This window comes from Mya arenaria, chromosome 15, assembly GCF_026914265.1.
Source record: "Mya arenaria isolate MELC-2E11 chromosome 15, ASM2691426v1".
NCBI lineage: Eukaryota > Metazoa > Mollusca > Bivalvia > Myida > Myidae > Mya > Mya arenaria.
Genome location: NC_069136.1, coordinates 50,788,799 through 50,807,507, shown reverse-complemented (window position 1 = coordinate 50,807,507; position 18,709 = coordinate 50,788,799). Strand labels below are relative to the sequence as shown.

Here is an 18,709-nt window from a genome sequence, read left to right as displayed (position 1 = left end):
TCTTCGTTGGCTGACTGAACGGCCCTTAAATTTTCCTATGTTTTCCTCATGCATACACCATTGACTAGACCGTTTCTTTTGATTAGAGAGTTTGATTTTACGGTAAGAACGTTTGTTTTCAGCATCGAAATATTTGAATAATTTCAGCCTAAATCTTAAACATTGATTGGTAATATAAAAAGACGATGAAGTATCAGAGACATATAATTTCCTACGTTTGAGTAAAACGAATACGAAGGAAATTATTTCCCCTTGATCACAATAAAGCATCCGCCGGGTGGCGAATTATAAGCACGAGTAATTCGTGCGCATATGAATTAATGGTATTAAGCTTTGGGGAGCCGATACGTTCACATCGAATTAATTAATTGCTAAATTTAACGGTATAAAAAAATTATTGCGGAAGTTTTCTGTTACTTTGCAACTTCATCATAAGGATGATCAATTTGTTTTCATTTTTCTCCAAAGAACATAGCAATGCACCGTACTATGGTGGCATACTTCTGCCACCAGATAACCATATACTTCACTAGTTAGTTATGTGGCTAACTAGTTACGTAACTAGTTAATTTTTTCAATGAATAAAAGATCATAACGGGAAATAAATGCATGTAAGTGCCTACAACAGCCATTCTTGTATTATTTTACCAGCTTAATGTTAAGTGGTTAACTAGTTACGTAACTAGTTAACCACATAAATAACTAGTTAGTCAAGTGATTAACAAGTTACGTAACTAGTTAATCACTTACCAGTGAGCGATATTTTGGATAAGTGGTAAGTGATTAACTAGTTACGTTACTAGTTAACTACATAACTAACTAGTTATTTAAGTGATTAACTAGTTACGTAACTAGTTAACTAGTTATCACTTATTCATAAATAGCATCGTTTTGCTCCATTGCATTGATACACAGTCACACTTTAGTCATCGCAGACATTAGACGAAGTCTTTGGGGGAATTAACCACCATGTTCAGTTGATGGGTGTGATTCCATCTGCAATAGTATTCTAAAATTAATTCACGAAAACAAGAGGGAATTTTATATCAATGAAGTTTTGTGTTTAAACAAACGACCCGGTCAATAATTGCCTCACCTGGTCGACAACTAACGACACACCTGGCTATTCTTTGCACATTTTAATTGAATATTAATGAGCGGTCTATCCTTAACGTAATGCATGGTCGCTCGCAGGATGTGAAAATATGTGGTTGCGATTTTCCGCAAATAGGGGTTCCAAGAGGGGGTTGCCACTTTGTCAGGAGTTTGGGGGACAAAGCCCCCGTTGGCTTTTTACGTTGAATTTGATGAGAAAACACACTCATCAGGGGCGGCTTTCTAAACAATTTCACGATGAAGAGAGAAAATATTTGTTAAATTTGGATAAGCATATCTGTAGGTCTTTGACTATAATACTAGTAGGTACATAGAAAGTTTTAACGTTGTAGGTCCCCTTTGACATCTCGCTCTCCCGTGTCCATATTAAAAGCCCTTTCGTATGTAAATGCACGAGCGAGCGCAGACAGCAAGAATCTTCGATCTATAGCCTACATGTCATGTATGATATACTTCCCGCGCAGATGTGGAAGAAGGATTATGGTACAGAACGGGTATTCCAAATATTACGCAATATCTATTTATAGATAAGTGATAACTGCTTAACTAGTAACGTAACTAGTTAACCACTTAACATTAATCTGGTAGAATAATACAAGAATGGCAGTTGTAGGCGCTAACATGTATTTATTTCCCTTTATGATCTTTTATTTACTGAAAAAATTAACTGGTTACGTAAATAGTTAACCACATAACTAACTAGTTAACTAAGTGGTTAAATAGTTACGTAACTAGTTAACCATTTAATTAACTAGTTAGTTATATGATTTTCTGGTGGCAGAAGTATACCACCATAGCAATGTAATACACATTTGCATAACTTTATATAGTACGCATACATAAATCATAAAAATGAAATGTTTTCTATACATCTTTGTTTTATGGGTGATGAGGCCCGACATCTAGTGGTACGAGACAAATCCTGTCAATCTGGATGACAAACGGGCAGAGGTGTCTGAGTTTTCCCCAAAAGGAGGGGTTTATCTCAGTTTTTCCTCGGTCAGTCTGTAAGATCCATTTTTTTGTCAGGCATGTTGTTATCTAGACATACTTTGCTCATGTTACAAGTACATGTTGTATGTGTGTATCGACTTCCAAAATAATACCATTGAAAAGCATTGAAAAGTATTGATGTTGTTGTTTTCTATAAGAGGTTAAAGAGTGGTATTGAGGAATAAATAATGTAACTGTAAAAACTACAACGGAGTGACATTAACGGGACCCGGCCAGAACTCTCGATTCAATGACGGAATATTAACTAACAACGGCGGGGTAAGTATTAAGTAAACCTCAACATGAGTGGTAACAGCGACGATGATGAAAGACGTTACACAGGAATATAAACAACGGCAACGGGAGCCTTAACAACACCGATGAGGTAACATAACGAAGCAATATGCAATGGCAATATATCAAACAAAACATTAAAACTACATGTATTTGTATTCTTGCACATTCAACATTTTTTAATAACAAATACGTTGTAAAGGGAATTCAAATTAGATACTGTTATTACTGTTAAATGCTGTTATTCTGTTTCAAACACATACTTGGTTATATATTTGTTTTGGTCACAATAATGTTAAAATAGTTAAACAGTTATAGAAACAAAAAAATCCATACATTCTGGTTTCTTAAGTGTTTGTTTTCCTTATGAATTTATGTATCGGTGATGACCGATTCGTCTAATCCTTACCAGAAAACTCTTGTTTGTGATGTCTCCATTTGTGGCTGTTTTATCGTTTATAGATACGTTTTGTTTATGTATGCTGGGACACGTGTGAAGTTGAAACCCATATATCATTGTCTCGATGATCGTTTCAAGGCGGGAACCCAAGTATATATCACTACAAACATTGGACGGGAGTGTGGTCTTTTGTTTTGTATCTTGTGTGTCTCTCGTTTAGTGTATGTAAGACCTTAACCGTGTGTCTCATTGGGTCTTCGTTAATACTGAGCATAATCTATCACAAATCAACTACAGCAGTACCTTCTGTCAGTAGTTCAATCATATTAAAAGACCAATTGTTTGGAAGGTTGGGAAGCGAACTTTTGCAAATTTATTAAACATTTGATGTTATAGATTTACAAAAAAGCTAATGTATAATATATGAATTGTCACAATGCGTGTGCTTGTAATGCCGACAATGGCTAATAATAAAAAACACACACACAATTATATTACAACTTTGCAGGCTGGATAAAAAGACAACGACATATAGGGTCTAATAAATATAAGTATTCGAAAATTAAAAAGCCATTTTATCAGCTAAAATCCTTTCAATATTTAATGCAATATGGTCACTACCTAACTTCATATCAATAGGCTATTCAAAAGTTCGCTACTCTAAGACGAATTATTCGTTGCTCATGGAAAGTGATTTTTGTATTCCATAACAACTATGTTAAGTAACATTCAAAACAATTCTATTCAAACGAGAAAGCTTGTCCGGTTAGCAAATTCCACACCTTTAAAATGATAAAACAAAAGTTGAATGGTGCACAACCCTTAAAAGGATATCTTATTTAAAATCAACACATACACATGAATAACAAACATACATTTTGAGTGATAAACCTTTAACTACTTACTAAATAATGCATTCATGAAACCGTGTGTTTAATAGCCGAAAACGTAAAAAATATTAAATGATTGGTGAATGCAAAAATATTGACTGTAATCTACTATTGTCCCATAAGGTAGAAATACCGTGTTTTATGCACCTTTCTTTCAAATTAAACACGGCATCCTTCATAAGAATCATTGTTTTCGACATTTATTCATCATCTTTGGTATACTACAACAATTGTATTAATTGTGGTAAATCTTATTTGGGAGTAAGAGGGCATTTTTAAACGACATTGGTTCACGGAAAAGTGCACTTATACAAATTCGTGGGCTTAATGCTTAAAGGTACCAAAACCGTTTTATATTGGAATGTTGCTTGGTTCCTTCTGGCCTAGACGCTACGACTAATGTCTTAAGTTTCCGAATCATCCGTTTAAAGCTGTTAGCCTGCCGACCAACAACCTAGTGACGCTAATAAACCAATTTGTTGAGTGGGTGTTATATAATTAACATGACGCGGCCTGTCAGTCAAACTGGCCGGACGATAACCGACTGACCAATCAGCGTCCAGATTAGGCGGGGCTTATCAGTTGCCCGTTGCTATCCGCCATGACCTCCGACAAACTGCACTTATCAACAGTAGTGTAATTACTCTGTTTTGTATATATTAAACACAAAATATTTTATCTGAGAGATAGTAAAGACAAGAAAATCCATAATACTGACATTTTTAGGGAATTTGTTTGATAACAAAGTGACCTTTCGGTAGACTATTTTAACCATCCAAATTCTTAATGTGACCGTACATAACATACGTATCTTTTTGTTAGTCTTAAAACAAGAAATATAATTATGAGTATTAGTGCGTAATATTGACGACATCTTGCGATATATTTTTATTTTTTTTCTCCTTCTTGTGCGTAAAGTTTTAAATCCGAAGCATATACATTTGCTTTTAAGTTTGTTTGGACAAACTGTTAGTGAAAAAGACAATTCAGTTAATTTTGAGTTACATTTTTTCATTAAATTTACTAGATAAAAGATCAAATATCATATATTTGAAGGTCACAAAAAGTAGATACGTATAGATAAAACAAAATCATCTTCAATTGTAAATGACGCAAATCAATGTTTAAACCTATGCATTTATAATGACTATGATCACTTCTAACTCCTACATGTATGTTACTTGTAGGAACAGTTTCGCATTTTATTTAATACGGATATGAATTCATTGAGAGAAATATTACGGAAGTTATATCAATAATAATAATTCACTAAACTTGTATGAAAGGAAGAAAAACAGCAGAATCAATTTGATCTAAACAACCGTCAACAATAAATTTACTTTCGTAAAGTAAATTAATCCATGTTTTGTTTTCATAAATTTGAGGTTAACAATAGCCTTTCTACTGAAACAAAATTCCGATGTTATTTAGAAATTTATTATTTTAAAGTTTAGACATTAAATTATTTCTACCTGAATCAAGCATTGAATTTAACTTATTATAATAATTAACTAATTTAATGTTAAATTAGCTTTTATTGCTATGTTTTACCATGTCACATTCATTTTTTATCTGATTGTCAAGTATAAATTCTGTTTAATTATCGCCCGCTTCTGTGTTCATGTCGGAGGGCCCCTACCGAGGGGCCACGTGACACTGTAGGCGTAGCCTTATCGTAGTCGGCGTTGTGTCAATTGTCAGGCTATGCAACTTGATTCGTTTTGTTTCATATAAGTGGCATAAAAAAGATATAGTTACCTGAAAAATATTTGTTGCTGCATAATAATCTTGGGGTGAGTTTTAAATTACATGACTCCCAATAATAATCATTTCCATTTTCGTACTTATAGTAGAACAGTAGGCAGTTTCTTGTATTGTTTTGTGAATGTTCGCTAGGAGGAACTGAAATATTAGGGGTGATGATAAGCCACATACAACGTACACAATATTCAATCTCATTTAAAATGAAATATCAAGTTATGCGTTATTGATTACTTTCAAAAACATACTTTATTTGTGCCTCTAGAGGGAAAAGGATCCCTCTACAAGAAAAATTTAGCTTAACCGATAAACTCGCAAACTTTTCCGTGCCGATTTTCGAGTAAAATGTTTTTAATGTAAGCATTAGTTTTATAATCATGTATTGAAACTAACTTCGTTTGTAAGTTTCGCCTAGAGGTAAACATAATAAATAAATATATATTAGTACCATTTTCGACAGTGTAAACTGAGAATATATTGGTGTCGGCTGTGTCACCACATGGATATTTATCACCCTCTTTACATGTTTCTCCACATGTTTGAGTCCGTAAGGCGTTTTCACTGGAACATTTACATCGCAAGCCCTGAAAATGTATAAATTGATTCTTAAACACCAATTCCTGAGCTACGTTTGCCGTCGGGAAAATCTCATGCAAGTAGTAACCCATTGGTCAGTTAAAAGAACAAGACATACTTGTCAAAACAGGCCATATGTTCTTCTATATAGAAACAAAGACTTGTTGAAAACACACATTTAATTTTTATGTTCTGACAAAAGCATATCATAAATGTAATTGGATATTTGAACGGAATTTAACATGAATGCTCAAACTGTTTCAGAGTTATAATTTAAAGCTTAATGCAACGTAATGATTACAACTATTTCAAATGATACTGAAATAAACAGTTAAATACAATCAAGAATTACTATTTTAAGAATATTCAAGATGATATAATGATGTAATAATACATTATTAATCATATTTATAAAACATGAATTCTCACCTAAAATGGTAAGACATGAAACAAAGATATGGGGCCAACTGTTCAGAATTTGATTAAATTTTACAATGTTGTTAACATCATCGTTGTTAACTTTCAAATTGTTAATGCTCTGTAAGTTTAAAGGATGCACTTCTAATCTACTGATCTATAAATAAATATGTGAGCACACCATTAAATAGTTCAATATTAAAAAGTAACAACGTTCATCACATTGTCAACTTCCAAAAAGTTCCAAACAATATGCCCATACTAGTTAAAGTTAATTTAAAAGAATTGGACTAACTGCATACACAGAGGCACAAGTGTGACTGTGTTTCATATACAAGCCAAGGAATAACAGTGAAAACAGGTATGCTTATAACACTGAATAAGAAAAAAATAGACATATGCAAAAGGAATAGACCTAAAGCTATTACCTACAATAATTACTATTATCGTGAAGTTACAAAGAAGTTACATTTTTGTAAAATTACCTAAATAGAAGATAATAAACGATTTTAAATCCATTTTATGAAATGAACAAATAAAACATGTTAAAAAAATAAAATGCAATCTTTTCGAATCGTGTGTAATTTGCCAATATTTTATTATTCTCTGATTATTTAAAATCTAATTTCGCGAAAAATTCTGGTCCCCTAAAACGTCTGCAAGAAGTTTGCATGCATTTCAATGAAATCCCTTGCAAGTTTTGTTATACTATTTAGTCATATTTGTCAGTAATATTTTTTATTTGGATAACATTTTCTCATCCATTTCTCTGACCATTTATGTTTTGAAAATCTTTATAAAAAATCACATTAAATGTTGTCAGTGCAAACATTCGTTTCGCATGGCTGATCATAAGTACTCTATGTCGAAAGATCGAACACAAGATGACACAATGTTATCTACAGTGGCATACCTTGTACCCAAACCTTTACTGTACTGTTTCACTCAATTTACTGTTAATATGCATAATATTTAAATCCCATCAAACCCAAACAACAGACGGAACGCTACAAAACATTACACACACAGAATATATATTAAAAAATTGTCGAATCGAGATTCAAACTGTTGTAGTTGATGAAAAGCATTGCTAAATTATTATTTTTTCAAAGAGTTGCGTTAATCCTTTTCCAACTTTTTAAATGCAGAATTAGTCATTCAATAATGAACTTCACATCGGTCAACTTACCCGTTGTCGTCACATTTCCAATCTTCCAACAAATATCTCAGTTTGAATATTTGTTTTGTTATCCGAAATTACTCACCGTTGTTAATTTTTGTATACCGAATGTTTTGCATCCTGTTGTACGTCTACATTCGCCCAGAGTTGGAACAGAATATTCAGCCCCACCATCCAATTCCTCACATCCTTCAAAACAATGGAAGTAATTACGGACAAATCAAACAAACTGAAGTGAATAATACCATTCAGTAAAACTTAGAAACTAAGCCGAAATAAAGCGCACGGCTGGTAATATTTATTTGATCACATTCATATCATATCCAAAAGAGTATGTTAACATCGATTTGGATAAAAGTGGGCAGTTCTTTCACTTGTTTGCCTTGTTGCAAAATCAATGTTTTGCCTACGACAATTCTGTTAATAGTCCATTCTGTCCACCAAGCTAAATTTCTAGAACGTGCATCGGCACAGATTCTTAAAGATATAGTTTCCATCAAAACTATTGTCAGTCGCGTTTGCGATTAAATGTATTAATGAAAACCGGAAAACTAGAAACTGCTTATTTCGAGTTTAACTCCATTGAAAATATTCTTTTATATTAAAGCTGTCGTTGGTAACGATAACACTTTATATATCTGATGGTTGAGTAATTGTAGTCAATTATAATATTATATATTCCCTTATTTATTCAGTCGAGCTATGTCGGATATATTGTTATCGTACCTTTGAAAACATGCAACTGTTGTCTGTTACTTGTATGTGAAGTTTCTGTAACAGTTTATACTATTTGCTTCATTTTATGTTTCATTGTCTTCAAGTTGATGATAGCTTTGATTTTTTTTTAAATTTTGAAACTATTGAAAATGTTGAGACAAAATTGAGGTTGCGTTTAAAACCTGTTTTAACCCCAGGGTCAAGTGCCTCAGTGATCGTTCAAAGGCGGTCGCCTTATATTAAAAATGCGTCAAATATATTAATGTTTTTTTTTTTTCAAACCGTTTCAAAAAATCATTTTTTCTCGTGAATAAAGACAGTGTAATTTAATCGGACTTGTTTTGTTTTAATTTTATATTTACATGCATGCACCTACCAACATAAGCATTACTAATCCATGTCTTGGCATATCCAATCCAAAATCCATTGTCTTTTTCTTTCGCATTTTTAAGAACTTCCAAACCATTTTTAACAACGCTTGAGTCATCATCGCTGCAGATTACCATTGGTTCTGCCAAGGTGCATCTAGACTCGTTCCATTTCGTTTCATCTTGTGATACAAAAAATCCCTGACCTGAAAAGTTCACAAGATCTGGCAAATGCTGATCTATATCTTATGTTATTGTAATTAATTTGTGTTTAAGCCTAACAAGTTTGTTCAATCAACCACGAGAGAACGTTTATTTAGATAATCAGTTTTTATAATTTTGTAAAACACAATATAAACAAATTGAAAATAAAGTAAACCTTTGTTTGTTAATAAGTTTTAACAATGGCTGTGGACATTTAATAAGCAAATACATATCCATCATATTAACATTATAATTAAAGAAAAATCGCAGTCTGCGTGTGCCTGTAATTTTAATTGCAGATGTGATTGGCACTTGCCTATCAATATAGATATGATCCGTTCTTGAGTCTTATACAATAACATTTACTATTACATGTAAAATATATAACACTAGAACACATCTATTACGTCATGCATTATTCTTTCCTCACTCTGCATTATATTTCTATAAAATAATCAAAATTACAAGTTGTCGAAAAATCAAGAAAACAAGCGCTCACCAGAATACAATGACCAACTAGTTATTGCTTATTAAGGATGCTGCTGTTTGCTAAGAAAGTAAGTAGTTGCCGAGTAATTTGATGGTTGATAAGGAGGTTGGTGAGGGAAGACATTTTAAGCTGCTGCTTAAAGGGACGATGGATGTGATGGCAATTGAAAACGACTGTTTCTATGGAATTCAATGGTTGCTAAATACATCATGTGTTGCTATTGATAAATATAGTTGTTACGAAAGAAGGTGGTTACTAAGGAAATCATTAGTTTAGAAGGACGTCATTGGTGGTTTATGTAGTAGGTGGTTGTTAAGAAAGTAATTGGTTGCTTAGTTAGTTAATAGAGGCCAAGGAAGTCGGTTGAAAATGTTGAAAAGGAAGTCTTTGGTTGCTATGTAATAAAGAAGTTGCTGAAGTAGTCAGTGCTTGCTCATAAATTCACTGGCCACTAAGGAAGTCATTAGTTCAAAAAAATATCATTGATTGCCATTGGTGCAGGAAATTGGGAAGAAAAACATTGGTTGCTTAGGAAGTACTTTGTTGCTAAGAAAGTAAATGTTCGCTAAGAAAGTCAATGGTTGAAAAGGAAGAAATAAGTTGCTTAAGAAGTCATGGGTTGCCTTGTATGAAGGTAGTTGCTAAGAAGTACGTGGCTGCTAAGGAAGTCATTGCTGGCTAAAGAATTCATTAATTACTAAGAAGTTGTGTAGATGGCAGAAAACAATCTGGTTACTCAAGTAGCCATTGGTTGCTATCAAAATCATTGGCCGCTAAAAAGTCATTGATTGCTATGAAAGTGGGTAGTTGCTAACGTTGTCGTTTGTAGCTAAGAAAATCGTTGGTTGTAAAGAAAGTCACAAATTGCTTTAGTGGCTCAAGAAGTTAATGGTTGCTAAGGAAGTTATTGGATTTTAATAAGATCGTTTGCTACAAAAGAAGTAGGTAGATACTGAGTAAGTCAAGGGATGCCAAGGATGTCATTGGATGCAAAGGAAGTAAGTGATTAGTAAGAAAGTCATTGGTTGCTAAGGGGATAATTTGCTGGCAAGGAACCAAACTTTACTGTATAAGTATATAGAAAACCAGGGATCCCCGGTGCGGGGCCAGCTTTGACATAAGGGGCAACAACTTTTGTAAACGGCCACAACCTGAAGTTTTACACTAAATATCAAGGGACTCGGCCATGCGGTTTCAGTGAAGAAGACTTTATGTATATCTGTTAATGGAGAACCTGGAACCTCCGGGACATGGCAAGCTTTGGTCCAAGGCACATACTTTAAACTATCTTTGTAAAAGTCCTCTACATACGGCTGAAATCAAATATCAAATTCCATGCGGTTTCAGAGCAGATTATTTCAAAATAACTATATCAGTATATAGAAAACCTGGAACACCCAGAGCTGGCACAATTCTTTGTCTTTAAGTATATACAAAACTCTGGACCCTGGGGTGGGGCATTTTTTGGCCCCAGTGACCTTATTATAACACTCTTGGTAAAAATCACTTTAAGAGGCTGGATACAAAATATAAATGGTCTGACCCTACCGGTTTTAGAGAAGATTTTCAAAGAATTTACTTATATATTGTATAAGTATATGGGAAACTTAATCCTAAGGCAGAGCAACTTTTGACCAAAGTACCATAATTTGAAAAGAAAATGGTAAAGGAAAACTACATAAGGCTGTATTCCAAATAGCAAGGGTCTAGGACATGCATGCTCAGTGGAGAATATTTAACTATAAAGGTATGTAAAAACGCGTGATCACCGAGGCTGGGCAACTTTTGAGCCCAGAGACATCATTTTATCAAATTTGGTAAAGTACCACTACATAAGGCATGCACAATATCATTGGTCTGGGCCATTTTCAGAGAATATTATTTCAAACTGCGTCTATATAAGTCTATATAAGAATATAGGCAGCCATGGATCCCGAGTGAGGGGCCATTTTTGACCCAAGGACATGATTAGAACAATCTTGGTAAAGGATCACTTCATGTCATGGCTTTCACAGAAGATCACATTAAGCACTTCATGCGCTACGAAACCTGTTTAGAGGCAAAATTTAATGACCAAAACTTATGTCGATGGGATATACTTGTAAATACTATGTTTTTATTAATAGTACTTATAACATGGTTAGCACCGCTAAAATGTGTCTTTGCCAATCATATAAAAAATATTACGCATATTTTTTTGCAATTATGTTACTTCGTTTAATAATATTTTTCGTAGCTCAATGAAACGAAACGTTGTGGAACAAATTGAAATAAGAAATTGTGCCATATAGATTGTCACAAGGCCATTACACTAGCCAAATTAAGCTATAAATCGCCTCGATCTACCTACCTCACCCTATAAAAGGCTGTCTTTGTCGGAAATTTGCTACCGAATTTAAGGAATGTACGATAAATCTTGCCGATTATGTCTATCAGTCGAAAAAGTTAGGAAACTAGACTACGTTTTTTCACAGTATTTACAATACCTTTAACTAACTTTGACGTCACTTTTGGATTAAACTTTAGAATATCACTTTTTAATAAATAATATTATCTTGAAAACAACTCATTTTCCATGTATATGATATTCATCGAGTTATTCCGCTTACATTAAGAAACACATTTAGCGTCATAGACAATTATAATATTACATAACTAGAGTTTCGCTCTCGATGTTTGTAATTTGAAAATCCCAGGTAGTGGTAGCAATAACTTTGCCTCATATTTTAAACATTACCTTTTGTTTACATTTTACAAAATGTCCCTTTTCAGTGCTTTCCTTTGTATGCTTCCATAGCTTAATAATCGTAGAGCATAAAAGGCAGTAGTAAGGTCATTACTTTGTCGACTTAAATCGAATGAGCTTCATATATCAAGAATGAGTTTCTGCTTAACAGTCACAATCAGAAAACGATGTTAAATTAAATTTATGTTTAAATATTTAAATTATGTGGATAAATATATCTTTACAAATTGATATTTAAGTTGAACGGTAATTCTATTGAAATAGCACAGTACCTTCGCAAATTATTCCCAAACAATACAAAGTTGTCACAATTACACAACTCAATGGGTTCATATTGTGTTACTTCATATCACCTATAACTTCCTTAAGGAAAACCTGGTAACGCGATCTCAGGTAATCTTTTATTATCAAAACTTCCGGGTTGTATAAATACGTTAAATACTAGAGTAGTCATGTAGTTAACATTGAAGTGACCTTGAGGGTTTAAAGCAAAATATGTTTATCTGTTAAGTATTCAGTGGATTCTTTTTATTACATTTGGATACCTCACTGCGTTTCTATTCATGATAGCACAGTATTTTAGTGGCAATTTAGTTTCTTTCTAAATGAATAATTTGGTTTGAAGGACCAAAACCTAAGAGTTTATTTTTTTAAATTTAGTTTTGACGTTAAATTTCAGCAAGCATAATAAAACACCCATTTCAACATGAGCAACTTTGATGATTTTTTTTATCAGTCTTTCAAAAAGCATTTTCATTTTTTTCTAAAATGTCTTTATACAAAATAAAGTTTTTTTGTCAAAATATTCAAGACTACCCGATGCCTTGTGGCTCTGTGGTGCTACAGCTAATTATAAAAATAGATTTGCATTTTTGTAAGCAGGAAATTAAATTGATCCACTATTATGCTATATAATGTTTGATATCTTTCTTATTTGAAACTATATCATCAAGAAATCACAAGACATTTTACGCTCATTTTAAGCTAATGTTTCAGGCGTTTAACATTGAGTCAGATTAACGTATAGAAAACAAATTGATGCTTAAATTACTCTATTTGAAGTTTTGCAGCAAAGTACACATAGCAAAGTATAGTGTGCATTACCTGTTTTACGGTGATAAATAGAGATTTATCAGTAAAATGAATATGATATTTCACTGTTTGATGGGTTCACTGTTTCAAACAGCGAAATAACATTTGTCACTTTACATAAGTTGTTGATTATCCTTTACGTCAGATCCGCCCATGCCGAACCGCGCCAAGACCCAAAATTAGATGAAAGAACACAGACGAACCTAATAGTAAAAACGGCTTAAACATCACAAGATGATCATGGTCACAATTGAGGGACAGCACTTTTTTTTTATATATTTGTACTTTGTATATAAGTGCACGTATTTATTTTCCAGATACAATATGCAGATGTGCTGCAATTATCGTATATATCGCTTTTGAGATTTACCACTGATCGGCAAAAATAAGACGAACGTTGGCATCCGCTAGCAGTGCTCTTTGGGTGTTTCAATATTGCAATTACATTTGTATAATTGCATAGTTCTTCCTGTTTTTAACACAAGTTTCCGTTTTATCACATGCATTCCCAGTTACAATTTGAAAATCACATTGCATCCGCATGTACTTGTACCCTTAACGAATTGTTTGGTTAAGTATTTTATGATATATGCATATTGGGCAATTTATTAACTAATCAAAGTGTGCAAATCACAACTTGTATATTTACAGATAATAATATATGTTAATTCAATCGCTCAATTATCATATTTCTCTGTGATTAGTACTTATTAAACAAGCAACAATGTCAGACAAATGATAATTACCTTTTTCCCCTTTTCTCAAGATATATATATATATATATATATATATATATATATATATATATATATATATATATATATATATATATATATATATATATATCATTTGCATTAAATTCAAAACAATCCAGTTTTCAAACAAATCCTGGTATACATATCACAAACAATCGCCCCCTTATTGTTTAAATACGTTATACCCCCAAATAAATAGGCTCAATGTTGACGTAAGATAACTCCTCTAGAGGTAACAACCCTTTTTAAATTAAGCTTTAAACTTGTTGTAATTATTCGTGTAACAATATGTTCAATCTTCATGTGAAGTTGTATTGAAATTTAATTTAATCATTATGAATCATAAACAGAAAAATGCAGAAAAAAATGTAATGCATTATTAGGATGAAGCGCATGATCTGTTTTCGATTATATTGTACCATATTGTCACAAACAGTGGTCAGTTACTAGCACGCGAATACTTGAATTGCGTTAAAATTTATCCGTGCGATACAATTTGCATGTTAAGAGCTCAGGTGACGAGGTTTAGTTCGGATTTTAGAATTAACTCCGTTCTCATTACTCTGTTTATGAATATATTAACAACATACACACACAAACATAAGAGAACTTGTTCATTTATTTCAACGATTTCCCTAATTCGGATTGAAAAGGTATTAAACAAACTTATTATAACTAAACTCTATTTGCTTTAAGCATGTGGCATATACACCAATATTAGACGTATAATAAACCTTGTTAGAATATATTTGATTAATTATCATTTTAATTGTGTGAATGTACCACAATCCTATACTCTTCACAGATACCGTGTTTAGATAGGCTTCATAGAGTATCTAATATAAATTAAAACGTGTAAATACCCAAATCATAATTAAACGAATTAATACATTTAAAAAAAGTGTTTTCAATAAACCTTTTAACAATATATTTCATTCAGTTCATCAGATCTGGTGATGGTGATATAAATATAGCAAAAAAATTCTACCGTGAAACAGAAACAACTATTTCATAAGCATATTAGGCTTAATGGAATGTAATCAACGGAAAACTACATATACAAACACATAGTTTTCAGTTCATATGCTCTTCTCTCTTCTTCTACACTGTGTGCACCAATATACGGTTATTTCCACCTATTTTCTTGTGCAACAACATTCAGTTATTTCACTAATAATGGCAAAATATGTTCTACAGTGATACACTTACAACTTTGTGCATATGAATAAGCATTACGAAATGTAATCAAAGGGAAATAACACATGCAAGCACATTTTTCAGTTCATATGCTCTTCTCACTTCTTCTACACTTTGTACCAATATACGGTTATTTCCTCATATTGCGTTGTCCAACAGCCTTCATCAATAAAGGCAATATGCTTTTTTACCGTGACGCACTAACAACTGTAGCATATAATGTAGATAATCAATCGATAAAAGGGATATACTATAGTCACATCTCCCAGTTAAAGTTATATAAACGACCCTTAACGTAACGTAACTTCACGTGTAGTGTGCAGAAGATAAACGTTGATTTACAGTAGAGTTTTGATAATAAAGCCAACATTATCAAGAGGAAATATTAAAATACAAATTTATTACACCACTTTTTGGCGTAATCGCTTCAACAAACCCATCTTTCTAAATTTGATGTCAGGGTTTAATACATACCAGCTGAACCGATTGACTGATATGTAAGTATTTTACGTATCGAATTTGGGTTATTTTACAATTACAACTATTTCTATTGAAGCGGAGCGCTGCATTGAGGTTAGATTCATGGGTACAGGTAAATAGAATGGATTTTGTCATGATAGTGATTATGTTTCAATACTAGGGGTTTACCCGTATTCATATTAAACTATTTCAACACTGGTATATGGATGTTTACTCTTGTGTTAAGCCCAGGATTGTTTTACTCACTACGTCTTAATCAACATTTTGTCCCGACGGCGACTCAAACTGTCTCTTGTGACACATATAAGCTATACAAACACTGTGTTAAGTATTCGCCACTTACGCTTGTAGTCATAACCTTAAAACCCTAGTCCATGACAGTATATTCTCTGTCCTAGTAACCTGTCTCTGTCTGAATGTAATGCTACGAACTTCTCGATGAAATACAGAGCTCTATACGAAATAAGCTCTTGTAAAGATTCAACTATTCAAGAATAAGCATCACTTTCCCGTTTGACCAACTGCAATACAGTCCAAGTCACCTTAAACGTTTAAATGATAAGTACTTATGCGCATCAATTCGAAACGATTTGAGCAGTGGCCGTTCTTTGAAACAAACGCTTGATTTTTTTCATTTTTGTTATATCAGATAAGGAAACCCATTCATGTGTATCGTCTTACTAGTCTGATTGACTTGTCGGCAAGAGTCCACATCATTTTTCTTGTTATAGGTAATTGGAGAAAATTTAAAAGTGTTCAAGCGTCCTGGCATTCTAGGACCCCCGCCCCATGAATCTTTACCATATTTAAACCGTAAATATTTCGGGTCTTCGGTCCAAAGTTGAGCTTCCATTTTTGCGGCTCCTCAAACATTAAATTCTGGATCCAACCCTTATTTATATTTACGAATGGCATAAATACATTATATTTACACAAATACTGTGTTATACACTATCATTTCCATATATCAGGCTATTTCATGGAAACTATTACTGTGAAAGCGTTCGAAGCTAGCCATTTGTTAAATTTCGTTCACTGTTGATACCTATACTATTCGATAGCTGGCACATGAAAGGGCTTATCAGCGTAACAAGATGATACACATACCAAGTCTCAAACGAATAGCTACGTGTACATGTGCTTCATTGGGTAGCAACGTGAACATGTACTTCAAGGTGTAGCGACGAGTACATGTGCTTAAACGTGTAGCTACGTGAACATGTACTTCAACGTGTAACCATATGTACATGTACTTATACGTGTAGCCACGTGTACATGTGCCTCAACGTTTAGCTATATGTCCAAGCACTAAAACATGTAGCTACATGAACATGTGCCTCAATGTTTAGCTATATGTATAATATCTAATACGTGTAGCTATATGTACAAGTACTATAATGTGAAGCTACGTGTGCATGTGCCTCAACGTGTAGCTACGTGTACCTGTGCCTCAACGCATGTTTTAATGTACAAGTAATGAAGCGTATAGCAACGTGTACATGTGCTTTAACATGTAGCTAAATGCACAGGTACTAATACATGTAGCTACGTGTACCTGTGCCTCAACGCATGTTTTAATGTACAAGTAATGAAGCGTGTAGCTACGTGTACATGTGCCTTAACATGTAGCTAAATGCACAGGTACTAATACATGTAGCTACGTGACCATGTGCTTTAACGTGTAGCTATATGTGCAAACACTGATACGTGTAGCTACGTGTACATGTGTGTCAACGTGTAGCTATCAGTACAAACACTAATACGTGTAGCTACGTTTACATGGGTCTCATAGTGTAGCTATATGTACAAATACTAACGCGTGTAGCTACGTGTACATGTGTCTCAAAGTGTAGATACCATAAGTTTTATTTGTAGCTATGTGCACATGTTCTTTATTATTTGACTTATTGAGCATTAAATTCATTAAAGCTGCGTGAACTTTGACTTCGACGTCCTGCTAACGGTGCATATACACCTAGATGTTTTTAAACTTTAACATTATTTCACTTGAAGCTAAATGTGTACGTACGTATTCATGTAACGTGAAATTACTTGTAAATGCACTCATTTTGTTGTTACGTGTACATTAAGTTTAACGTGTAGCGTCGTATACACGTACATTAGCGTTAAAGCTAATGTACTTGAGCGAGCAGCTACGTGTATATATTCTTCAAAGTGTAGATACGTGTACAATTACTTCAAGGTGTAGCTACGTTATCATGGCAGTCAAAGTGAAGCTGCGTGTACAATTACTTCAAGGTGTAGCTACGTTAACATGGCCGTTAAAGTAAAGCTACGTGTCCAATTACTTCAAAGTGAAGCTACGTTAACATGGCCGTCAAAGTGAAGCTACGAGTACAATTACTTCAAGGTGTAGCTACGTTAACATGGCCTTCAAAGTGAATCTACGTGAACAATTACTTCAAAGTGAAGCTACGTTAACATGGCCATCAAAGTGAAGCTACGTGTACAATTACTTCAAGGTGTAGCTACGTTAACATGGCCTTTAAAGTGAAGCTACGTGTACAATTACTTCAAAGTGTAGCAACGTTAACATGGCCTTCAAAATGAAGCTACGTGTACAATTACTTCAAAGTGAAGCTAAGTTAACATGGCCCTCAAAATGAACCTACGTGTACAATTACTTCAAAGTGTAGCTACGTTAACATGACCTTCAAAGTGAAGTTACGTTAACATGGCCTTCAAAATGAAGCTACGTGTACAATTACTTCAAAGTGAAGCTACGTTAATATGGCCTTCAAAATGAAGCTTCGTGTACAATTACTTCAAAGTGAAGCTACGTTAACATGGCCATCAAAGTGAAGCTACGTGTACAATTACTTCAAGGTGAAGCTACGTTAACATGGCCTTCAAAGTGAAGCTACGAGTACAATTACTTCAAAGTGTAGCTACGTTAACATGGCCATCAAAGTGAAGCTACGTGTACAATTACTACAAGGTGAAGCTACGTTAACACGGCCTTCAAAGTGAAGCTACGTGTACAATTACTTCAAAGTGTAGCTACGTTAACAT

The 18,709-nt window shown here is 33.6% G+C and overlaps 1 protein-coding gene across 3 annotated transcripts in view; it reads right to left on the bottom strand.

The window, feature by feature from the left end:
* Positions 1-12,555, bottom strand: part of LOC128220301 (uncharacterized) — a 31,114-nt gene extending 18,559 nt beyond the window's left edge. For all 3 annotated transcript variants that reach the window (XM_052928650.1, XM_052928651.1, XM_052928652.1), the window contains exons 1-5: positions 12,425-12,555; positions 8,721-8,918; positions 7,713-7,816; positions 5,903-6,038; positions 5,452-5,595 (exon numbers count right to left, since the gene is read on the bottom strand). In XM_052928650.1, the coding sequence (XP_052784610.1) occupies positions 5,452-5,595; positions 5,903-6,038; positions 7,713-7,816; positions 8,721-8,918; positions 12,425-12,485 (643 nt within the window). In that variant the 5' untranslated portion in view covers positions 12,486-12,555. The remainder of the gene's footprint in view (positions 1-5,451; positions 5,596-5,902; positions 6,039-7,712; positions 7,817-8,720; positions 8,919-12,424) is intronic.
* Positions 12,556-18,709: the final 6,154 nt, after the last annotated feature.